This window comes from Pantherophis guttatus, chromosome 1 (genome assembly GCF_059756535.1).
Source record: "Pantherophis guttatus breed Tessera chromosome 1, ASM5975653v1, whole genome shotgun sequence".
Lineage (NCBI taxonomy): Eukaryota > Metazoa > Chordata > Lepidosauria > Squamata > Colubridae > Pantherophis > Pantherophis guttatus.
The window spans coordinates 69,337,413-69,362,818 of record NC_142063.1 but is presented as its reverse complement, the minus strand read 5'-3'; the positions used below and the strand labels follow the sequence as shown (position 1 = coordinate 69,362,818).

General features: G+C 36.7%; 1 protein-coding gene across 1 annotated transcript in view; it reads left to right on the top strand.

Moving 5' to 3' along the window:
• SPTBN5 (spectrin beta, non-erythrocytic 5) overlaps positions 1 to 25,406 on the top strand; it is a 114,246-nt gene that overhangs the window by 69,352 nt on the left and 19,488 nt on the right. Inside the window, exons 40-58 of the mRNA XM_087882182.1 lie at positions 248 to 340; positions 1,066 to 1,184; positions 1,856 to 1,970; positions 3,060 to 3,173; positions 7,414 to 7,535; positions 9,115 to 9,281; positions 11,086 to 11,270; positions 12,187 to 12,264; positions 12,965 to 13,137; positions 13,519 to 13,609; positions 14,235 to 14,381; positions 14,961 to 15,098; positions 15,351 to 15,607; positions 15,810 to 15,996; positions 17,155 to 17,367; positions 18,481 to 18,677; positions 22,240 to 22,444; positions 22,734 to 22,928; positions 24,386 to 24,541. Coding sequence (XP_087738308.1) covers positions 248 to 340; positions 1,066 to 1,184; positions 1,856 to 1,970; positions 3,060 to 3,173; positions 7,414 to 7,535; positions 9,115 to 9,281; positions 11,086 to 11,270; positions 12,187 to 12,264; positions 12,965 to 13,137; positions 13,519 to 13,609; positions 14,235 to 14,381; positions 14,961 to 15,098; positions 15,351 to 15,607; positions 15,810 to 15,996; positions 17,155 to 17,367; positions 18,481 to 18,677; positions 22,240 to 22,444; positions 22,734 to 22,928; positions 24,386 to 24,541 — 2,952 coding nt within the window. The remainder of the gene's footprint in view (positions 1 to 247; positions 341 to 1,065; positions 1,185 to 1,855; positions 1,971 to 3,059; positions 3,174 to 7,413; positions 7,536 to 9,114; positions 9,282 to 11,085; positions 11,271 to 12,186; positions 12,265 to 12,964; positions 13,138 to 13,518; positions 13,610 to 14,234; positions 14,382 to 14,960; positions 15,099 to 15,350; positions 15,608 to 15,809; positions 15,997 to 17,154; positions 17,368 to 18,480; positions 18,678 to 22,239; positions 22,445 to 22,733; positions 22,929 to 24,385; positions 24,542 to 25,406) is intronic.

Genomic DNA, 25,406 nt, shown 5'->3' with positions numbered 1-25,406 from the left:
TACTTTTTAAAAGATCCAATGAATCAATTTGCATGAACTTTTCAAACAAGTAACAAGTACTGTTATCAAAACAATTCGTAATGCAGGAGTGTGTATGTTAGTTAGCATGTTATTGATATTGCATTTAGGGAAGCAGATTGCCACTCCAAAAATAAACTTGAATTCAAGTGGGAAAAAACATTAGATAAACATTGAAAATTTCATTGTGTTTTAATGGACTCCTAATGATATTGGTGTCGCTCACCAGGTCGTCATGGTTAATATTGGTGATGTGGGGAATGACTATGAACACTGCCTTCAGCTTTTGAAAAAATTAAATGAATTCCGAGGAATGTCAGAGGTAAGTGATATTGTTTCCATTAGCTTAATAAATAACATTTCAGGACATTGGTATTTTAGAATAATTTGATTGATGAAAGTTTGTGTTACGTCAGAATTGTTGGGTTTTAAAATCCTGTAAATTGTTGGCCTTCTAATTTACCATGTGAATATAAGAGTTAATTATTTCCCTGAATTACATTATACAATAAAGAGACTTCAAAACGATATGCATGGCATTTCTTCTCATAATCCTTATAATAATCCTCTGAAATAGGTTTGGTTTAGAGACTGCAGTTGGTCTAGAGTCACGTGGCTGAGTATATTTCAACAAGAGGATTTTGGGCTGATTAGAAAACTGACATGGGTCTTTATGTTTCATAATGTCAGGAAGGTTAGAATTCATTTATTTCTAGATCAAGTGTGATCTATTTGAAAAAGCTGTGTTTCATTTTGTTTATAGAAGCTGTAGCACTGTTACAGGTAGTCCTCAGCTTACAACCACAATGGAGCCTGATATTTCTGTGGCTAAGTGAAACATTTGTTAAGTGAGTTTTGCCCCATTTTGCAGGTTGCAGACCCCTGACATAGACATAGATGTAAGACTTAACCTCCTAGAAGGAAGGAGAAAAGGGAGGAGAGAATGAAGACTCCCTTTGGTGGAGAGATTCCCTCTCTCCAGTGAAGGGAGGAGAGAATTAAGACTTTGCTTTACTATCGGTTTTCTCTTTGACTTTCGTCTTATAGGGGGTAACAGTGGATGATGCCCATATCAAAGGCATCAATGCTCTCGCTCTGCGATTGAAGAGGCAGAATGAGGAAGAGATGAAAATAATATACCAACGCCGAGAACAGCTGAATGAAAGGTGTGTAGATAAATTCTACTGACCCAAACAAATAATGTTTAATCAAATCTGACTAGAGCCAGAGAAAAACACTGGCATTCCGTTGTTGGTGTTTACATGGAGAAGACTGATCTTCTTCTTTCATCATCTTCAAGTATAAATGAATTGTTATAATGGGTGTGTAAGAGTAAAGAGGGAGTGACATTGAACTATTTGAATTTCATTCCCAATGCAGTTAATAAGTTTTGTTATAAACATAACTGAAACCTAAATTGTTAAGGAAATGGCAATCTTCTAGTTAGGAATAAATGTCAATATAACCTCAAGTTACTCAACCCACATAAAAAATATAATTGTGAAATAAGAATGATTTCAATTAACTTGGCATTGTCTGATTAAAATTCCTCTGGTGACAGAAAACACTGGTCAGCAGAATGGAAGTCAGTACTATTGGGGGGCGCAGTGATTCTCTCTCCCCCCCCCAGCCCTTTTATTGCTACCCAATCAGATCCAGTCTTGTACATTAATCACTTTTGATGTCATTTTGTTTGTGCTTGGGTAATCACCTAGATAAATAAAGTTGGGCTGGTGGGAATCATAAACCCAAATATACTGTATAATTGTTTTATTGCTCTAATCCCATATTCAATCTATTTGATCTTCTCAAATAAAATTAAATGTTTCACTGTCAGGTGGAACAGTTTCCATGGTGATCTTAAAATGTATAAGAGGAAGTTGGAAGAAGCCCTGCAGATCCATGCTTTGATTAGAGAAATTAATGACATCACAGAGAGAATTGGTGAAAAGGTGATTTATTTTATTATTTTTAAAGGTGCTTTTTTTTTCTTGACAAGTTCTCCAGAGTGGATAAAATTTCAGAAAACCAAATAGTAATAAAATATCAAGAGGGAATTTCGACAGTCAGAGGTACAAAGAAAAGAAAGAGTCAGAAAAACGTTCCTAATCATTATCATACACAAACAGTATTGAGATGCTCTCTGTCTCTTCTTTATTTTAACAGCTTTTTGTGAAATACTCTGAAAATGCTAATACAATTAGGCATATAATTTTTTTTCAGATGCATAAGCTTTATTAAATTTGATAATTTTGCTATTTTTTAGTCCTGTAAAAAGAAAATTACTCAAACGGTTTTCAATATTTTACTACGGTATTAGAATACATTTTATTCAGCAGTTCCTGAATAACAAATAAATAAAAACAAATATGCATGAAAATATTAATTTTCATAGAAAATGGATTTAGTTTGAGGGTGGGGAGGGATTGATTTTTCAGATTAGAAAAATTCTAATTTTACTTAAATCAGGGGCAGTTAATCCAAAGCTTCAAAGCCAAAATTATTATGATTGGTGGTACATTCAACCAAATGTTTAAACTGGATTTGGGATTTTTAGCCATCTATCAAGTTATTTTATTTATTTATTTATTATTTATTTATTTATTTATTAATTTAGCCACCCAAATCTCAGTGATGCTCCAATACATCTAGAGATATACTCTAGATAAGAGGTCGTCAAATTTGGCAGCTTTAAGACTTGTGGACTTCAACTCACAGCTATGCTGGCTGGAGAATTCTGAGAGTTGAAGTCCACAAGTCTTAAAGCTGCCAAGTTTGAAGACCTCTGCTCTAGATATATTATGCTATAGCTAGACATAATAGTATATACTGTGGATGTACTATTATATTTGGTTGTGTTATTTTATTTCAAAGTGATTACTCAGTGCCTAATAACTTGATCTATAGATATCTCATAAATCTTCATATTATATAAAGATGTAAAGTTTAAGTTAGAAGTATCAAAAGGATGAAAATATTCAAAGATGTAATTTTGTAAAAAATCAAGTTATCATCTTTTCTTAATTTTTCGTATTCCTCAGAGTTCACTGATACAAGCATTGGATTATGGAAAAGATGTTGAAAGTGTAGAAAATCTACTTCGGAAGCATGATGAAATGGAGAGAGAAATTGGCATCATTCAATCCAAGATGGAGGTAAAACATATAATTGATATTTGAAATATAATTGCAAAAAAAGGAATATAAATCCTGGAAATTTGCCCTGCATATAAACTACTTAGAATTGTATAGTAATCTCATTTCTATAATCTCAATCCCAAAATTTAGTTCTTTTCAGAAGTTTGATTTATTTTGCAGTTTTTGGTTGGGAATCAGAATATTATGCATACAAGCATATCACCTCTAGATTCTACATTTGAAACCTTAAGAATAGAATAGTGGAATGAAATTTTTTTTAAAATAACAAATTACATTGCAGCCTAATACAGTTATTCACTTTCAGGGATGAGTGTGATTAGTTTCCTTTTTGGATGACGCAAATATTTTTACACTGAGTCCAAAGAATGCCAGTTTTATTGTGCCTTTGTTTTCAACACAGAGGTGTAAGTAACTTGGTAAATCAAGGTGTCCCCATCATTCAAACTTCACTGCCAAGTCCCCCTTTGGGACACTGCCATTCTGATGGATGAGTTGGGGAGAAGACTATCAGGGTTGCATTCAGTGGTGAAATGTAAAATTTGTTACTACCGGTTCTGTGGGCATGACTGGGTGGGCGTGGCCAACTTTATTTTTAAAACTTTTAAAACCATTTTTTCTACAACCTCTTCGGTTGAAGAGGTTATAAAAAAATGCTTTTAAAAGCCTCTGACGATCAGGCAACTCAGCTGGGATCATCAGAGGCTTTTAAAACCTTTTTTTCTACAACCTCTTCGGCCGAAGAGGTTGTAGAAAAAATGGTTTTAAAAGATTTTTTTTTAAAAGTTGGCCACGCCTACCCAGTCACATTACACGCCCCTTTTTTTACTTTTAAAAGCATTTTTTCAGCTGAAGAGGTAGTAGAAAAAATGCTTTTAAAAATTAAAAAAAAGCCTCTGATGATTGCATGGCTTAGCTGGGCATGGGAGCAGGCAGGGATGTTTGCTACCCGTTCTCCAAACCACTCGCTGCCATCGCTACCGGATCAGGCGATCCAGTCCAAACCAGGAGCATTTCACCCCTGGTTGCATTCCTTGCATGTTTTTGCTTTTGCGGTAACAGTGTGGGATTTAGGGAAGGGGACTATATCAGAGAGATGATGGACTTCTAGCCTGACACCAAGCTTGCTGCATTCTGGGGATGAACTACTATCAAGCTAATGCCTCAGAGTTCTCAAAACACCTTTTCAGATCTGTATTGGCTACTGGTGCACTGATGAAGGGGTGGGGTTTTGAAAGAGGAGGAATAGCTTAACGCTTTGCACAGGAACATCAGATTCTGCCTCGCTTCTCCGTAATCACTTTCTCGAAGTAAAAGTTCCTTTTCATAACTACTTGTTTCAAGAGTCATGCTTTCCTGAGGGAATAGCTAAGGCAGGTCCTTACATTTACATTTCACTTTGTGGAGTGGCTTAAAGATGTTTACTTATCCTCATGTTTATACTTATTCCAAAACCGGGTCCCATAAGAGAACTCCAAATGTTACTGGGTGAGCCATGCTGTCCTGCTGCATCAAAACCAGTTGCAGAACTAATAATGGATTTCTTAAGAACAGCAAGAACAGCAGGTTCAAGCAGGAAGAATGCTGTTATCTGACCCATACCTCAGCTAAGCTTAAAGCTCCAAGGCAAAGCCAGCCAGCCATGGGAAATATGCAATCTACCAATGATTTGCTGGGAAAGCATGTCGGCCAAGCCTTATTCTGTCACAATAATGAGGCCGGTGAGCAATGTAGCCCATACAGTTTTAATAAAGGACAACTTAAAGATACTTATTGATGGCTTCCTTTCCCATCCCATCAAGTGCGACCTACCAGTAGAAAAAAACCAACCACCAATTGTTCTTTTTATCTTGTGGTAGGAAAGGGCTAGGCAAGCGTAGGCAGGTGTCTTGAACAGCAAGTTTAATTTCCTGTCAAGTTGTCTAATCAGATGCTCCACGCCTGTAACCAGTCAACCAAAATCTATCTGTATTGGATACATCCCAGTCCATAAAATTGTTATTTCTTTTAATGGTACAAAATAGGGAAGGGACAACCCAGTGTACTTTTTAGCCCATCTCTGTTCTGCTGCTGTGATGTAGATGAGAGTTAAATCAAGAATAATGAAAGGCTATTCTCTAAGACAGGGGTGTCAAACTCGATTTCATTGAGGGCTGCATCAGGGTTGTGTTTGACCTCCAAGGCCCTGGTGGGTGTGGCCAGGGTGGGCATGTCCAGCTCGGCATTACTCATGTCAGGGGCATCTGTGGTGGCATGAGGGCTCTGCCAGTGAAAATGGAGCTCAGGAGGGCAGCGTGCAGCCCTCCTGAGCTCCATTTTCACTGGCACAAGGCTGCAGGAGGCAGTTGCAGCTGAAACGGAGCTCAGGAGGGCTGCGTACGGTCCTCCTGATTTCCATTTTCGCTGGCAGAGGCACCACAGGCCAGTCTTTTGCTGTTTCCAGGGTGGGCCCATAGGCCAGATCTAAGCACCTCATGGGCCGGATCTGGCCCACAGGCCTTGAGTTTGACACCCCTGCCCTACAAGATCATCCATGCTAATTATCCTCTATATATTTTTCATAAACTCTGGAAATGTCTGTGACTTTTTGATCTATAAATTGAGATATGTAGATTATTGATATTAAGTTCCTCTGCCCTTTTGGTCTTCTATCATATCTTTCTTCTACTTTCTCCCTACCTTTGCCTGCTTTTTGTCCTGATTGGTTTTTTTATAAGTGGCTGGTGTTTAATAAATACATAAATATCAAGCTATATGTTTGGCCAGGTGAATTGAGTGGTATACAGTCAGGTCCAGAAATATTGGGACATTGACACAATTCTAACATCTTTGGCTCTATACACCACCACAATGGAGTTGGAATGAAACAAACACAATGTGCGTTAACTGCAGACTGTCAGCTTTAATTTGAGGGTATGTACATCCAACTCAGGTGAACGGTGTAGGACTTACAGCAGTTTGTATATGTGCCTCCCACTTGTTAAGGGACCAAAAGTAATGGGACAATTGGCTTCTCAGCTGTTCCATGGCCAGGTGCGTGATATTCCCTCATTACCCCAATTACAATGTGAATAGAGAGGGTTCACCACAAGATGTAAACCATTGGTGAGCTTCAAAAACAGGAAGGCCAGATTAGAGTTTGCCAAACAACATCTAACAAAGCCTTCACAGTTCTGGAACAAGATCCTATGGACAGATGAGACCAAGATCAACTTGTACCAGAGTGATGGGAAGAGAAGAGTATGGAGAAGGAAAGGAATTGCTCATGATCCTAAGCATACCACCTCATCAATGAAGCATGGTGGTGGTAGTGTCATGGCATGGGCATGTATGGCTGCCAATGGAACTGGTTCTCTTGTATTTATTGATGATGTGACTGCTGACAAAAGCAGCAGAATGAATTCTGAAGTGTTTTGGGCAATATTATCTGCTCACATTCAGCCAAATGCTGCAGAACTCATTGGATGGAACTTCACAGTGCAGATGGACAATGACAATGACAATACTGCAAAAGCAACCAAAGAGTTTTTGAAGGGACAGAAGTGGAATGTTATGCAATGGCCAAGTCAATCACCTGACCTGAATCCCATTGAGCATGCATTTCACTTGCTGAAGACAAAACTGAAGGGAAAATGCCCCAAGAACAAGCAGGAACTGAAGACAGTTGCAGTAGAGGCCTGGCAGAGCATCACCAGGGATGAAACCCAGCGTCTGGTGATGTCTATGCGTTCCAGACTTCAGGCTGTGATTGACTGCAAAGGATTTGCAACCAAGTATTAAGAAGGGAAAGTTTGATTTATGATTATTATTCTGTCCCATTACTTTTGGTCCCTTAACAAGTGGGAGGCACATATGCAAACTGCTGTAAGTCCTACACCGTTCACCTGAGTTGAATGTACATACCCTCAAATTAAAGCTGACAGTCTGCAGTTAATGCACATTGTGTTTGTTTCATTCCAACTCCATTGTGGTGGTGTATAGAGCCAAAGATGTTAGAATTGTGTCGATGTCCCAATATTTCTGGACCTGACTGTATGTGTTTGTTTTGATTTGGTTACAAAGATTGTCTGGAAATGTGGCTGGGTGTGAGCTAAACTGACTCTCTCTCTCTCTTTTCATTCTGATAAGCTTTTTGAAGTGTCATGAAAAGAAAAGCCTGACACAGAATAGATTTTTAAATTAAGAGCAGCTTCAGAAGGAAAAGCACGTTAACTAGACAGAGTGCCTGTTTTTCTTTTAGTCACTGGAACCAGAACTATGTCAAATTAAAAGGAATCCATCTACTATAAGTAACAAACTGACTACAAAACAAAAGGAAATGAGAAACCACTGGTTACAACTGCAGAATCAGACCAAACAAAGGTAAATTCAAGGTGCTGCTATTACCTTTAAAATGCTACATGGCATAAGATCAGGTGACCTGTGGGACTGTCTCTGTCTGAGGACATCTGTATGCTCCATTAGAGTAGACAGGATAGGCAAGCTCCATGCTCCTTCCTTTAACGTTGTCATCTTATAGGTCCATGGAAAACTGCCTTTTCCATTGCAGCCCCTGCCCTATGGAATCAGATTTTGTTTATCAGACCTATGTCTAGGTCTGTCTGATATCAAACCTATGTGGCTCTTCCTCCTGTCTCCTCTGCATACATTACATCTTCAATCTGTAGATTTCTGTGCTTTAGTTTGTCCTGTTTTATGCCATTATTTAGTGGAAATTTAAAATAAGACTTCCAACATTAAAATCCACAAACGCATTCTACAATATATTAATAGGTGTGTTTAATCACAAAGTTGAGAGGAACCTTGTAAGTCAACTAATTTATTTATTTATTGTATTGGTTTGATTTATATGCCACCCTTCTCCGGAGACTCAGGGCGGCTTACAATGCGTTAAGCAATAGCTTTCATACTTTTTGTATATACCTGCTTAGTAGGGCTTTCGGGGCCCCCTAAGCGGTGTTCTTTTTATACAAAGTCAGTTTCTTGCCCCCACAATCCGGGTCCTCATTTTATCTACCTCGGAAGGATGGAAGGCTGAGTCATTCCATCCTGAGTCTGAGCCTGGTGAGATTTGAACTTGGAGTAATTGCAGGCAGCTGGCAACTAATCCAAGTCCCTGCTAAGTGCAGGATACAAATGACATTTTAACAGTTGATCCATTCTTTATGTCGAGAACTCTGGTGCCAGAGAACTTCATGCTGCAATCGTACAGCCATTCTGTGATTAATAAATACTCTTAGAATGTATTATCCATCAGATAATACTGACTAGGTGGCTCAGTGGCTAAGACACTGATCTTGTTGATCAGAAAGGTTGGCAGTTTGGTGGTTCGAACCCCTAGTACAGGGCTCCTGCATGACCAGGAGGTTGGACTAGATGACCTCCAAGGTCCCTTCCAACTCTGTTACTGTTAACTGATCACTAAATGCTATTGCTGGTTGGACTGAAATCTTTGTGAAGAAGCAAAGTTCCTCCATCTTCTGTTATAGCTGAATGTTAGGTTTATGCAAAGGTACAGAACTAGGAGTTCTGGCATTGATATTCCATCCTACAAAGGTACATTTCTTCTCCTTTGGGAGCTGAGTATTAGTTATTTTGGATCACTTAGTTTGGTTCCTGTTTGGGGCATAAAAGTGAGTAAATGGATTGGGGGATAGGGGGAGAAAGTGAATCTAGCCAAATTCTGGCAACAGAATCCGATTGGCATGTACAATAATAGAGTTCTTCTCTCTAGGAACTTTAATGTTGTTAAAGGAAAATATATGGTTTGAAAACTAGAAATGTGAAAAGCCCACCATGTCTAAGTATGTATTCTTACATTCCCCTTTGAAATAAGTAAACAACAATTTACAAGCTTTCTGTTTTCATTAAACTCACTTTTATTCCAGCAGATTATATTTAGTAAATTTCAATTATGTTTATGTTCTTTTGTGTACAATAGGGGTGAGAAGCTGATAGCTTCTTACCAGTTACAGAAGTTTAACTCTGAACTGAAGGAATTATTAGACTGGATTCAGGAAATCAAAAGTCAAATCGAAATTGGAGATCTTCCTAAAAGTCTAGCCGAAGCAGAAAGCCTGATAGAGGAGCATCAAGAAATAAAGGCAAGTATGAATTATATCAGCATAGCATTGCCATCTTTATAATAGTTTCCATTACTTTAAGAAGTTCCTAACGAGCAATTTCAATACTTGACAACTGAAATAACATTGATTGTAGCACTACACACACCAAGTTACTCCTGTGCTTATTTCTGTAGCAATACACACAAACTTATTTCTGTGCTTACTTTTTGAGCTGGAACATTCTTTTCTAAGCTCAGATGTGGTCTGTTCTCTCTGTAAACCTGAGTTTTATTTGGACATTGCTAAAATTCATAGCAGTGTAAACATGAGTCATATAGTTGGTTTAAATAATTTTGCCACTGAAGAGGCCTACATATGCCCAAATGCTCAAACAACTGTTGAAAAAAAAGAAGCTAATAAATATCCTGCTCAGGGTGGGTGCTATTAAGCCTATTGAAGTCAAGACAAGTTATAGAGAGGCTCCCTTGGAATATACACATTTGGAATCCCAAAGGTGCTTTTTCAAGAGGCAACTGGTCTAGTTCCCTCTTGAAAAAGCACCTTTGGGACAACCATGACCTGGATGACTGAGAATCTCCATACACATATACATTTGGAGCAGTGGTGGGTTGCTGTCCAGTTCTTTAGAACAGGTAGTAAAAGCAGTGGAAGGCTCCGCCCAGCTGGACGTCATAATTGATGATCTGTGCATGCGCAGAAGGGCGCGCGCTCCCGTTGCGAACCAGTAGTAAAGGTAAGTAGAACCCACCTCTGATTTGGAGGTATCGTGCTAAGCTTGCGTTTGTACTACAAACATTCTTCTGAACCACAGAGAAGGAAAGGAGAAAAGAAGGAACATCAGGGGTTGATAGTATTAACACATGCTCTGAGACACTGAAAGCTCCATGAACAAGATGCGAAGTCTCAGGAGGAAAGGAGGGAGAAAAGAGTAATTACATTTCCTGAAGGTCTTCCACTTGGAGATAATGTTCAGAAGTTCATTTGTTCAGAGAAATAAAAGTGAGGGGGAAAGTTTCTCTTTTGAGGAAAAGATGGGGGCAGGAGGACCATCCGCACCATAAAAATGGCCGGTGAGTCACATAATTTACTAGCAGAATTAAAAAGACTTCTGTAATGTTTCATAGTATCCAGAGCTTAACTTAGAGGTTCTTATAGTGGAGGTAAATGGAATGTATTCTGGAGATGATGGAGCAATTTGTAGTTGCTTATTTGTGAGTTATGCGTCTAGTATGTGACAGCTGTCACTAAGATGCTTCTGTAAAATAGCAGAGGCTGGTTTTTGTCTTTTTGTTTTGTTTTGTAGGGATAATGACATTATTCAAGACTAGGAAACGGGATAATGGGTCAAATAGTTTAAAAATCATTGATTTCACTTCTTTCATAAATTTGAAATGATGGAAGATATCTGTTAAATAAACACATTTGATGTTATTAATATTAACATTGAGAATACAATCATGAAAGTGCTTGTTATAATGAAATCTGCTGTAAGCACAAAAAGAAAATTGAAATTTTGGGGATATAGTTTACCTCTCTTATGAGTGCCACTGTTTGTCTTAATAATGTGCAATTAAAAACATGTTTCATTTATAGCTAAAAGTTTCCAGATTTAACTAGGGTAAAAACTTTGCTAAGGTGAAAGAGAGAGTAACTTTTTTTCAAATTCTGAAACCTTCCTTCTTTCCCAAACCAAATTCGCCTTACTTTCCACATAAATATTAATGGTGGAAGGTTGTTGAATAAAGTCTACTTTTATTTTCCATAAAGCCCGAATATTCATTCTGCTTAAACATTTACCATCAATCTGTCTGACATCTTTTAGGCAGAGATTGAAGCTCGGGGGGAAAGATTTGGTGCTCTTAGCAACTACGGTCAGAAACTTGGCAATTCTGGCCATTATGAGGCTCCTGAGATCCATCATTCACTCATCAAGTTACAACAAGCATTAAATGAAATGATCCAGGCCTATGAAGAACAAAGTCTAAAATTACATCAAGCCAGGGACTTACAGGTAGGTAAAAAATAAAAATAATTCTGGAGTAGCCCACAAGAATAAGAGTAAATGCTGTCAGGAAGGTTTCTGATTGGTAGTTACGGCATGGCAAATGGAAGCAAACAGTGGTTGCTGGTGGATAGTCTTTAAACATAGAATCCTCTCCAAAGAGAAGTATATTTATATTTCTTTTCTTTTTTTTAATTTGGATCCTGAAACAGCTCTTCAGCTCAGCCTCAGCCTTTTTTTGGGTAGTTTTGATTTAGTGGGATAATTCTCCTTAAATGCATTGTCGCATGGTTTCAGTTTTAAATAACAGGAACTGGAACTTTTGGTCTACTCTCCCTGTATGGGAAAACCTTGAAAGAATGGGTATGTTTAAGGATCCCATTTTCTTTGAAATGGTGTACAAATCAAGGAACAACTGCAGTATACTGAAGGACCACATAACGCATGCAGAAATTCTTGATTCAGTCCCTGATGTTCCCAATTAAAAATTAAAATGCTGAGTTATATACCTGAGCTAATTCTTTTAAACCTGAGAGAACTGATTTAATCACAACTTTCTGTAACTACCGATATCATATCTGCCCTGTTTAAATATGGATAATTACTAGATGGCTGTAGATAAAATCAGTAGAACAATGATAGCCACCAGTCGTGGTGGATAAAATCTGTTTACAATATGTATGCAATCTTGCAAACTCAAAAAAGGCAAAACTGCCCAAAGGAATTGCTTATCTACCACTATTCTGAACCTACAAATTACTCCTTTGTTAATACTGCAATGGCTCAATGGACAGCTTTTATATACTGTACTATAGTGTTCGTCTGTGGGTCCAATTCTAAGCACTCTTATTTCCAACTAAGCCCCATTGAACTATGAAATGTAACTACATTGGAAAGTGACAGAGCTTTTTTTTTTCCTAAACAGATATTCTTTGGTTATGTGGAAGAGAGTGAAAGTTGGCTAAGCAGCAAAGAGGCCTTCCTAACCAACAAAGACTTGGGGGTAAGTGAAATAGACTATTCTCACTCAAAAGTGGAAAATGTAGGCATAGAATAAAAGTGCAGAACAAAACATTTTGGAATACTTACTTTCAGGTTTTTTTCTATCACAGTCCCACTGAATTTCTCATTCTATCATGTACCTTTTGGGAAGCTTAGCAAGATTATTGGATTTTGCCTTCTGGTCTGGGGTATCATTCTCCAACCCAGTTTTGCTGCCATATACTCAAGAGAAACAGAAATACGTGCAAAATGAGAATTTTTGAAAAAAACTGCAGCACTCTAAAGTTTGTTTGTTTATTGATTTAGTTATTAAATTTATATTCCACTCATCTTACTGATAAAATGACTCTGGACAGTTTATTATATCTGAGTTTTATAGACTTGAAAGTAAACAAAGGTTGTTTGGGAAGAACCGAATATTCTTTGATTTCATATTAAAAAGGAAGTTTCACAGAAATAATATTAATCCTGTTTAGGATAGTGATCCCCAAATCCTTCTCTTCTTCTATGCATGCATGATTTATAGACATTTAGGCAGTTTATAAACATACTGTAACTCTTCTAATGGGGAATAGATTGGAGTAATCATATGGCATTAGATCAGCTCTTCCCAACCTGTGCATTTTTCAGTTGCAACCAACTGCCAGAATTCTTATCAATTGCCATTCCATATTACATTAACTTGTTCTAAATTGATGCAGGATTCGATATCCAGTGTGGAAAGTCTGCAGCAAAAGCACATGCAATTTGAAAAAGACTTGAACACCCATCTGATGAAGATTGATAATATAGCTATCTTTGCTCAAAAGCTGAAGGACAGTCAGCATTATGATTCAGAGAATATAATGACTAAGTGCCAGGCTGTGTTGAGAAGGTACCATTCAGGTTTTTTCTCCCTTTTCATCTCTATATTCTATATGGTTTAACCACACCACCCCTCTCTTAATTGGTTTTTTTATTACTTGTCACTCATTAACTACATTATTGTGTGTTTCAAATAAAGCCCTAGGAAAATACAGTGATTATCCACCCATCTAGTCACTCTGGAAAGAAGATAAGATTTTTATAATGGGACCATTTGAGGAACAACTCTGCTGTGGCATTTCCTGTTGCATTTCCTCATGCTGTGCTTTTTGGGTTTTCCTTCTATTGCCCTGGCAAAGATTAACCTTGCATTTATAATCAAAAGCAGAAATGAAAAGCAGTTTAACAAGCTGTGTTGACTTATATCACCAGTATTATTTATTCTTTCTAGAAAGGAAAAACTTCTGGAAATTGCTTTAATGCGGAGGCGTCTGCTGGAGGAGTCCTGGCTATTACAAAAATTTCTGCATAATTCTTTTGAGGTATAATGTGTTCATTTAATTTCCTGATGCTATATATATGCATACATATGTAAGTATTTCTATACCACAGAAGTGTCAAACTAAAGGCCTGGGGGCCAGATCCAGCCTGCAGGCTGCTTAGATCTGGCATGCAGGGCCACCTTAGAGACAAGAAGGACCGGCCCACAGTGCCTCAGCCATCAAAAACAAAGCTCAGAAGGGCTGCGCACAGTCCTTCCAAGCTCCATTTTTGCTGACAGAGTGCTCAGGCCACCACAGGTGCCCCTGACACGAGTGATGTCGAGCTGGCCACGCCCCCACTGGCCATGTCCCACCAAGGTCAAACACAACACTGACGCAGCCCTCAATGAAATTGAATTTGACACCCCTGCTATACCAGAAAAAGAAATTTGAAAACTTCTAATACTCAACAAATGCCATAAATCCTAGCCAATATAGCCAATAAGAACAAAATGTGGTACATTAGTATAGTCCAAGGAATATAGAGAGAGACCAAATTGCTTGTTCCTGATTCTTGGTAGACTTGCAGTTCTTTCAGGGTTTCAGATGGGAGACTGTTCCAGGTCCTGGAACTATTAGGAATTGAATCTAATCAGCCATCTGATAACTGATTTTCTATCCAAAGATAGCTGCCTGGATGAGTGAAAAAAACAGTATTGCCCTTGATGAGAGCTGGAGAGATCCCAGCAATCTTCAAACTAAACTACAAAAGCACCAGACTTTCCAGGCAGAGATTGTGGCTAACAAAAATCATCTCAACAGGATCAAAACAGTAAGTAAATACCATGTTTGTTATGTGTTGTGTTGTATTGTGTTGTGTGTTGTGTGTGTGTTTTGTGTTTTATGTTTTGTTTTGTTATGTATTATAGTTATTAAAAAAATAATTCAGAAGAGATAGTTCAGTACCCTGTGACTATGATCCCATTACCATCTTAAAGCAGCTATGTCTTTGGTATACAAAAAAAATAGCTCCTTTAAGGAGTTTCATTAGACATACAGCTACTTTAATGAACTGCTTCATAAAAGTAGCTATCTTCTAAGACTTATGCAGAAATCTGACAAAAGATGCAGCTTCTTTAAAGAGATGCTATGCCCTTGTTCCTATACATTTTGAATAATTTTTGAAGCCTGACCAGCTTCAGTACATTTCAAAGAATGAGACTTTCTGAAAAGGTGTTTCTGGAGATATCTTAGTTAAACAAATAATTTTCAGTCTTATCTTAAGGGGAAAAAAAATTAATTTAAATTTTATTATAATGATAAAATTGTTGGAACGAATAGTTGTTTAAAGACATCATATAGAAAGCTAAGCCACAAGAGATGACTTCGAGTATCTTTTTTTTTTTTGCAGGAAGGAGAGAAAATGCTCCATGAAAGGCATTATGCTTCTGATGTCCTCCAGTCTAGACTCCAGGAAATAGATGAGCTTTGGGATGAGTTGCTGGAAAACTGTGAGGAAAAGAAAAGAAAAATTCTGGATGCTTACAAGGTAAAACACAACAGGAAAGAACTCAAGGCTTTAGTAGTAACTTAGTTATTCTGGAAATTCCCCAAGCTGGTTAACTAACTTTCAGTTAGCCAAAATCAAAAGGACTCAAATAAATGTATTGTGTTCATGTGTATGCTTGTGTGAGGCTGTTGCAGAGACAGAATTGATCAATCCACACAGGATACAGTGCTTAAATGTAGCTACAGTGTTTAAATGTCATTATTTATATGGGTTTTTCCCCTCTGGCTTCAGGCTCTGCAATTTCTACATATTGTGGATGAGGCTGATAAATGGTTGGAAGACCTAGACAGAGAGATGAAAATACCAGAAAGCAGTGATAATCTACTGATTCTAAATGATCTCCTAAAGAAACAGGAAGAATTGGAAGCCAGCTTTGCTGCCCATAGGGATCATTTCCAAAGTCTGATCAACAGAGTGCAAGAACTCCAGGAGGAGAAACATTTCCTGGCTGATGAGATAGAGATAAGAGTGGATCAGGTGGTACACAGGTGCTTAAACTGTTCTGCAGTTTCCCCCTGCTCTGCTTTCCCTTCTAAATATTCTAATTTTCACCTTTAATAATATTATCATTCTTCAGTTTATCAGCCTGGTATCTTTAATTTTAACAGTCCATGAATGCTAGTCCATAATCTTTCTTCCTAAAAAAAAACAAAAAACAATCAAACCCACAGCTTCATTTTGAATCTCCAGGTACAAAAGTTTTAGGGAGCCACTTCAGGAAAGGCAGCAGCATTTGGAAGCCAACAGATTGCTGTGCCAGTTCCTCCAGGAAGTCAATGAAGAGTTTACCTGGATTCACGAGAAACTCCCTCTGGCATCTTCCAGAGACTATGGTCAGTCACTAGCAACTGTTCAAAGCTTACAGGAGAAGCACCAGGTAAAACAGCTGGAGTGACAAAGCAGGAAATACTGGAGCCGAGAGAAATTCTTTGTCACTTCTTTCATTGATTTATTTGTATTTATTTTAGCTATCTTACCTCAAGGCCTAGAAGCTCACTTTCTGTTCTTCAGAAAAGTGCACGTTTTTCACACTTCCACATCAGAGTGAAGTGAATTAAATGAACAAAATCTTTTTCTACAGCAGTTTTTCCCAAGTTCAGCAAGATTAAGGCGTGGGAATCCTGGGAGCTGAAGTCCTAGAGTGAAAGTTGCCGAGGTTGAGAAACACTTTTCTAAAGGAAGAGTAATCTTCTGCAACATGAAACACCACTGTCACTTATTTCTGCTATTATTCAAGCTATCAAGAAATATGTCTGCGCCTTTTATCTGAATACAAATGAATATTACATTCTCTGCATTGCATCTGCTATTATTTATTGAAAAAAAGTTAAAGACGGTAACAAAGAAATAAAAATTGTGCTAGCCTGTTGGATCCATAATTTAAAACAGTGACAATTTTATCTATTTGTTTGTTTAATCAGTTTTAAGCCACCTCGGTCAACATTGTGGTGTATAGATTAACAGCAAAAATAGTGTAAGCAATAACAGCAACAAATACTACAAATCCTACAGCAGGGCCATAATTCATTCATATTTAAAGTATTACATTTTTTTCTTGTAATTAGCAAAATAAGCTCGTTTGTATTCTAAAAAAGAAGCATATAATATTAATTAGGTGGTTTCTGTGATGGTGACAAGAAAAGTATCTAAATCTCCATCTAAAATTCCCAGAGCAATTTTGCATTTTTAAAAGATGTCCTTCTATTTATTAATAAGGCACAACTTGCTTCTAACCTCTTTAAATTGATAGCTAGAGAAATAAATTAGGGTGTGCTAACCTTCTTTACATTCCTTTTGGTATAGGACAGTTCAACTATTAAAGAGACTCCACCAAAATAAAGGCTTTTATTACACTCATTTGAGTAGACTCTTGCTTATGTTGACAAAACTCTACATGGGTATTTAAAATTGTTAGCATAATCTAAAAGAGGTGTGCTGCAGCTTGACAACCTAAAAACATAGACATATTGATGAATATATGGAGAAAATCCTTACATTTTTAAAATACATGTATCTCTTATCTTATATTTTCCAGAATTTAGAGAATGAGATTAACAGCCATGATGCCTTGATTAAAGCAGTTATCAGTTCTGGGCAGAAGCTAATACAGGAAAAGCAGGTTGCTTCCCAGACAATCTTGGAACAAATAAAGGAACTGATCATTTCCTTTGAAAATCTGAAGGATGAAGCTCAGGAAAGAAGATGGAGGCTTGTAGAATCTCATAAAGCCCAGCATTTTTTCAGTGAGGTAAAGTAGCAATGGAAAGCCATTCTCAATTTCAACCATATAGATCATTGGAATTATAACTGTTTTGCCACTTCTTTTCCAAACCAACTCAGCTGAATTGACCAAATTTCTTTAACCTTGATGCAGTTCTTCTCTTCTAACCCCTTCCCACTTCAACTATGTTATCCCAAAGGGTTCTTGCAATTCAGGAGCATCTTTCCATCATGGAAGCCATTTGGTGTGAGCAGGCCTCTGTTTGCTTGTCTCTGTGTTCAGATATGTGGAGAGTCAGATATTTTCCATTAATTTAGTAAATACATTATTAGAGTCTGAATGGATATTACTGCCTATCTTTTATTAAATTAAATGTTAAATAAAATGAAATGAAATGAATGAAAAGAAATATAATGTTTCCTCTTTTTGGAAAAGTCTGACTCCTCAAAAGTCAAAGTATTGTACTGCTTTTTCCAGTTTTGTTCCTTTTCCTCATCTGAAGCAGAATGCTGTAGGGCTTTCCTCTTCCTTGGAATTTTATGGGAAATCCTGTCAGCATTGAGTCAACATGTTCCATGTGTAAACCTTGCATCTTTTTCTGTGTTTAGTCTACTTCTTTCTTCTTCCCTCCTCCAATTCTGTAATGGACAAAAACGGGAATAGCTACACAATACCTTTGAACGACCAATGCTAGGGACTATTAAACAAATATCCTTAATCTAATATTCCTTGGGCTTTGTAGAAATTTGTGTACAACTATTGCATAGTTTTTGCATTAAAAATAATGTGTCGAATACTTGACAGAAGGGACTAATATATCAATAGTGGATCACTATATCAGTAGTGGGTTGCAAAACCCGTTGCTACTGGTTTGCTTCTGTACATGCGTGCAAGCGCATCCATGCACATGTGGGCAGAGTCTCCCACCACCACTACCAGTTCGCCAATCAAGGTAGAATTGGTAGCAACCCACCACTGATGTATATATGCTACACTGGTATGGATAGGATTTTCATTGATCCATATATTTAGTTGAGAGCATGCCTCGTTTGTTTTGTCTCTGTTGAATATAGTTCTGTTTCAGCAGATTACAACAATCTGTTTCATGTGCAAATCCCATCATCCCTGCTTTTCTTTCAGCTTTTGGAAGTGGAATCCTGGATGTCAGAAAAAGGACTTCTGCTAGAAACTCCAGATTATGGGAGAAATGAAGAATCAACTCAAGCATTGTTACGTAAAATGGAAGCTACAAAGCTTGATCTGGAGGGATTTAAATCCCGAATTGAGAAGCTGAAGGAAACAGGAGACTATTTCTTGAACAGTAATAACCCAGAAAGGTAGGGGTCCATAAACCTTCTAGAGGAGAATGAATTGTAAAACAATTTCTGTTATCTTCAAGACTTCTTCGGCAGAGGTGGTATTCAGCTGGTTCATACCGGTTTGGGCAAACCGGTAGCAGTGACTGCGGGGTGGGACCACCCACCGGCCCCGGCATAATGCCGTTCTATTTAGCCACATTTTCAAGGCTGGGCGCATGCGTGGAAGGCACGTGAAAAAGCAAAGCATATGCGTGGAAATGCAAAAGGAATGCACATGAAACAAGTATGCATGCGCACTGCGAAACTGGTGGTAAGAATATATGAAACCCACCACTGTTCTTTCATAAAGCCCCTTCTGCGTGCAAACATTTGTGCTATTTGAATTTTTGCTTTGTCACAAGCATATGAGTTGTAAAATTTAAGAACAACCCTATAACTATTTGATTGAGTTGATAAATTTCAAATGTCAAATTATCAAATAAGGATCTGAAATCTTAGCAAGTTTTCTTAATGTCACAATAAGGTTCAATGTGTTTTCAAGAAGGTCAACAGGAAAAGTTTTCACTGGCATGTAGGCACAGATTCAAATGCGGATCCTCTTACCTATGGCAGCTGTTAGCTGCATCAGATGGGGAGGAGGCAGTGGTGGGATTCAAGTAATTTAACAACCAGTTCTCTGCCCTAATGATTTCTTCCAACAACCAGTTTGCCAAGCTGCTCAGAAAGTTAACAACCGGTTCTCCCGAAGTGGTGCGAACTGGCTGAATCCCACCACTGGGAGATCAAAAGGCAAGGGAGAAAACAGACAAAAGAAATTATAACTTAGCCAGTTGCAGACAGTTTGTGATGCCTAGCAATCACTTCTTAATAGATAATCCCAGAAATGCTATTAAGATCAGGTTGGCTCCAGAGGATATGAAGATTCAAGAAGCTGTGTAACCATTAGCATGAATAAGGCAAATGTTGCAAGGCAAGGGAAAACAGATCAAGAGGCTGTTTATCTCTTAACAATTTTTCATATTTGCATACTTAATTAAGCCATCTTCAGTAAACTGGATGGGAACTCCTTTGTAATTGGAATTTTTGTATAATGAAGCATAAACAGCTGGGAATAACAAGGCATGTTAAGATTTCCATATCAATGTATTCTGTTTTTTCTGGATGACACAAATTCCAAAAAAGCAATTTCATTTCTTTACTTTTAATTCTTACATGTCTCAAGAATTTTAAAAACTATATACGTGTTGCTCTAGTTCAGATTTATGAATGCAAAACATCAGCTTTGTGGTGTATTTATTCATGCAATATTTCTGATGCTTGCAGACTCAACAAAATGACAGAATCAACCATAACAAAAGAAACAGCTTTATTATGCATTCAGGCTTCTTGATTAATAATTTCTTTGTTCAGAATCCATGTTATTATTTAAGTCCAGTTGACATCTGTATGAAAACTGCATGTTCTTATATCATTTTACCTTTAATAATCAAAATTTGAAATTCTACATATAGGAAGTTAAGTAGGAATTAGGAATATCCCTTCTGATTGATCAGGAATAACTTATTTATTTACTTACTTAAAATATTTACATCTTTAACAAACTCTGGTAAGCTTGCAATCAAAAATCAAAACAACATAAAAACCATATTAAAGTTATAAAAACCAAGTATATTAAAAACAAAATCTTAAATCTTAAATCACATATTCAACTAATACATCTTTAAAAAATTAACACATATTTACTTAATCAAAACAATTATCCTTCTATTAACCCACCTTAATTCTTAATTCAATTAATAACTCATAATACAATTCTTACCCTAAATCCTCACTATTAACAATACAATTCAAACATTGATATTTCATTATGCTCAATAAATCTTTATTCCATTATTACTTTATCAAATTTAAATCTTATCTTTTTAATTTTAAAAATATAACAATTTAACATTTAAACATAGTTCTTAGTTCAAATAATGCTCTTTAATACAATTTCCCAATTATCCTAAATTCTGTCTATCAAACCATACCATTTATATAATACCAATTAAGTAATTTTTGTTTACAAATCATAATCATGTTTCAGTTTTCTTTTCTTTTTCACTTAGGTAATAAATGTTCAAATTATCACAATTGTTATATATATTTAAACAATATCCCAATTATTATAGCTATCAATTTTCTAATTTAACCTTTTCTTTTATCCTTCCACTGTTAATCCCAATGTACAAAATACATCTTTATTCCACTGTTAATCCCAGCGTAATCATCTTTATTTTTCTCACTGCTAATCTCAGTGTAATCATCTTTATTCACTGTTAATCCCAGTGTAATTATCTCTATTCTTCTCACTGTTAATCCCAGTGTAATCATTTTAGTTACTGTTAATCCCAGTATAATTATCTTTATTTTCCTCACTGTTATTGGAAATAAGTGCTATGGCAAAATAGAATAGATAAATTTTTGTTAAAGATTTTGTTAAAAATTGAACAAAGTAATGATTGGATCAAAGCTCTGTTCCAGAAGGATGTAATTTGTATGTTTGGAAAAAAATAAAAAAAACTTTAAAAAAAAAATCTGGTGCCAAGTCAAGCTTTCAATATGCAGTTACCTCATCTTATCCTGAAAATTGAGAGAAAAGCCAAGGTAGAAGTCCTTTTCTCTATGAATAGAATGCCATCAGGGTACTTAAAAAGTGGTCATCCTGCTCAGATTTAAGCATGGCTTGGATTACATCTGGAATTAATTAAGACCCTGAATATATGGTACTAATTTTGCAAACAATGGATTTCTCTGGAAACAAATAGTATTCATGCACATCTTATATGCACATTTTCACATTTCAGACCATTACTAATAGAATAAAATAGAATAGAATTTTTTATTGACCAAGTGTGATTGGACACACAAGGAATTTGTCTTGGTGCATACGCTCTCAGTGTACATAAAAGAAAAAATACATTAATCAAGAATCATAAGGTACAACACTTAATGATAGTCATAGGGTACAAATCAGCAATCAGGAAACAATATCAATATAAATTGTAAGGATACCAGCAACAAGATTACAGTCTTACAGTCATAAATTGGAGGAGATGGGTGGTGGGAACGATGAGAAGATTAATAGTAGTGCAGACTAAGTAAATAGCTTGACAGTGTTGAGGGAATTTTTGTTTAGCAGAGTGATGGGGTTCGGGAAAAAACTGTTCTTGTTTCTAGTTGTTCTGGTGTGCAATACTCTATAGCGTTGTTTTGAGGGTAGGACTTGAAACAGTTTATGTCCAGGATGTGAGGGGTCTGTAAATATTTTTACAACCATCTTTTTGACTGTACATTTTGCAATATACAGGTCCTCAATGGAAGGCAGGTTGGTAGCAATTGTTTTTTCTGCAGTTCTAATATGTAGAATGACAGAGAAATAGGTAATAAATATAAATTTTTAGTTTGAGTTAGACAAGAGCTGTATATGAAAATTGCTGGGAACAGGGATAGCGATATAAATGAGTGATGCCTATTTTCTAAACTCTCTTCTCTGTCTGTATCTGTGTCTATGTCTGTGTCTCTCTATCTCTCTTTATAGTCCAATTATCCTGCCCAAACTTCAGTCTGTTTTAGAACAATACCTGTCTCTCCAGGATAGAGCAGAGAGACAAATAACAGCTTTGCAGGAACAATCACAACTGCATCAATTTGAGAGGGAAACCCAACTGGTGGATGCTTGGCTATTGAGCAAACAGAATATGGCTGAATCAGATAACTATGGTCAGGATTTGGAGAATGTGGAGGTAAAGCAGATATTGTCCTTGGAATACCTCAACTACACTGTTTTAAAGTTTATATTCTATACTTCCTGATGTTCCTTGATTTTTAAAAGTTACATGAGACTGACTACAGGTAGCAATGGTTTACATATGCTTATTGTTATTAGTTGTTAAGCATATACCTTTTAAAAACTGCTTAGTTACTTTCCAAGCCCTATTTGCCACTTTTTTTATATTATCTCAAGACTAATATCAAGAAATAGAAGGAAGATTTTGAATAACTCCTACTGCTACTTCTTTGTTGATGCTACAGGTTCTAGAGAAAAAATTTGAAGATTTTATGAAAGAGGTAGAAACTCTAGGCCATACCAAAGTTCTACTGATAAACAATCTAGCATCTCACCTTAGAACTGTGTGTCACAATCAAATAAGCCACATCCAGAAAAAAACCCAGGATATCCATGACAGATGGGAGAGATTGCAACAAGCTGTCCAAACAAGAGCAGAGGTAAGCTTCCTAGTATCCAGATGTGCTCCTTAGGACATGAATGAGCCATGTATGGGTCATGTATTACATATCATCCCAGTCCTTTGTTGTAGGTTTTTTTTAAAAAAAAAAATTAGATCACCCAAGATTGGCAGAGAGTTTCCCTGTTATTCAGTTATATTAAGTAAAAGAAGTTTGTTGAATTTTTAATAGGCTGTATATATCTTTTTTATCTTTGTATCTTTCCCAAACCTCCAAATATGAAAAAGTTTAGCCCTGACTCTCCAGTTAACAAATTATTGCTCTGCCCTTTGAAAGACCACACCTGTTAAAATGTAATCTCTGATGTCCACAAACTGGCCCACTTTTGCATTATCGCAGTGTTGTCATGATTGAAAATTGTTGATTATACTTTATGAGTTACTATATATAATCAAAAATTATGGACAAGCTGATTCACGTTTTACTGTTCTTGATTATATAATGCTATTACCTTGTTTTCCCCAAAATAAGACATCCCCTGATAATAAGCCCAATCTGGCTTTTGAGCGCATGCACTAAAATAAGCCTCCCCCTGAAAATAAGTCCTCCCAAAAAATATTTAAACCAGAGCTGGAAATCAGGTAAGATGGTAAGAGGAGCCCCATCTTGCTCCACGTACCCCAAAATAATAAGACTCCCTGAAAATAAGGCCAAGCACTTATTTTGGGGTTCAAAAAGTATAAGACAGGGTCTTATTTTTGGGAAAACACGGTACAAGTACCACTGATAATGCACATTTATTTATTTATTTATTTATTTATTTATTTTATTCTGTCAAGCATGTATTAGATAACAGATATAAGTATAAACATAATTATGAATACATGAAATGGATATGAATAAAAGTGCTTGATAGAAGCATAACTTACCTCTGTATGATCTTGTACCATTAGAATAAGATTTGTTGACTAGCAGTGACTGTATCAAACAACCACAGCATTTTCCTTAAAAAATGAAGGAGATGTAACTGAAACTGATCAGATTATTTAAAAGATAATTTATAACACACAAACGTATGATACTACAGCAATGTGAGCAGTAGTGGGGTCTAACCAGCTTTACTACCGTTTCTCTTTGTGCACGTGCTTTGTGCGCGATCTCCGCCAAACTAGCACTCTGCGCAAGCGCATTGGGAATCTGCCCAGCTGAGGTGCGGCAATCCACTCTGCCGCACCTATCAGCTGGGCTAAAAAGAAGAAATAAAAGGTAGAAATAATGCTGGGGTGGGCGGGAGGGCCCAGCTCCCGGACAAAGAGAACCGATTCAGTAATGTCATATCGTCACCACTATCGGCTCGGCCGAACCAGGCTGAACCAGGAGGAACCCACCACTGAATGTGAGTCAGTATCTCTCACTTGTATCTGCCTTACATCATGAGCAATTTTAAACTGATTTGTTAGGGACAAGTCTTACTGAAACATTTTTCCTTTCATCAGAATCTCAGAGCAGCTCATCAAGTTCATCAATATGATCGTGATGTGGATGACCTAAAAGGCTGGATGCAGGAGAAAGAGGCTGTTGTGACCAGAGATTATTATGGTTATGACCTACTTGGAGTTCAGACCCTCCTTAGCCAACATGAAGGAGTGGAGGTAAGCAGAAACAGTCACTTTGAAAAAACAGACTTTATAGACAGACAGATAGATAGATAGATAGACAGACAGACAGACAGACAGACAGAGTTTATATGTATAATCAAAAGATCTGACATTTCAGTCTGCAGAATTTCCAATGATAGGATTATTGTTCACAGCCTTAAAGAAATTGGCTGCTCTCTTATTATAACTCACTTACTCTTAATAGCAATCTACTCAGGGTTAGCTTAACCATTTATTTTTTATTTATTGTATTTCATATTGCTGCTTCTGAGAGATATTTGATTTTTTTAAGAAAACGATAAAATATTTGATTTTTTTAAAGAAAGTGATAAAATCATTCCAAAATAGAACAAGAGTAAAAGAGTAACATTCACAAACAACATAATAAAAACAATGTAAAAGAGTATAAACATATATTAACATCAAAATATCAAAGAGAGTTAAGACTACTCTTTTTTGCCAAATCAATGCATTTTTTTCAAGTCCCTGAGTGGGCAGTTTGTTTTGCCCTGACAGATTATCACTTCCATCTTCAGTGAATGTACTGTTATCCTAAAAAGTTTATTTTGGGACAAGTTAAAGAAATCAATTGATACATTTCCTGTTGGCAGGAAAAATATCTGTCATTTGCTTTTCTAATGTAAGTAGGGGAGCAGGTAAATATTGACCAAGCTTGTGATAGGACTTTTACATTACCCACCTCTCTGTTAGATGATCCATGGATGCCATCTCACATTGGTTTTTTTCACTGTTCTCTCTCTGTTCTGACTTCCTCTTTTTCTCAGATTGTTTCCTTCTTCATGTTGTTTGAGATTGTATTAATGACAAGTGATTCATTTATTTTTATTTATTTATTTAG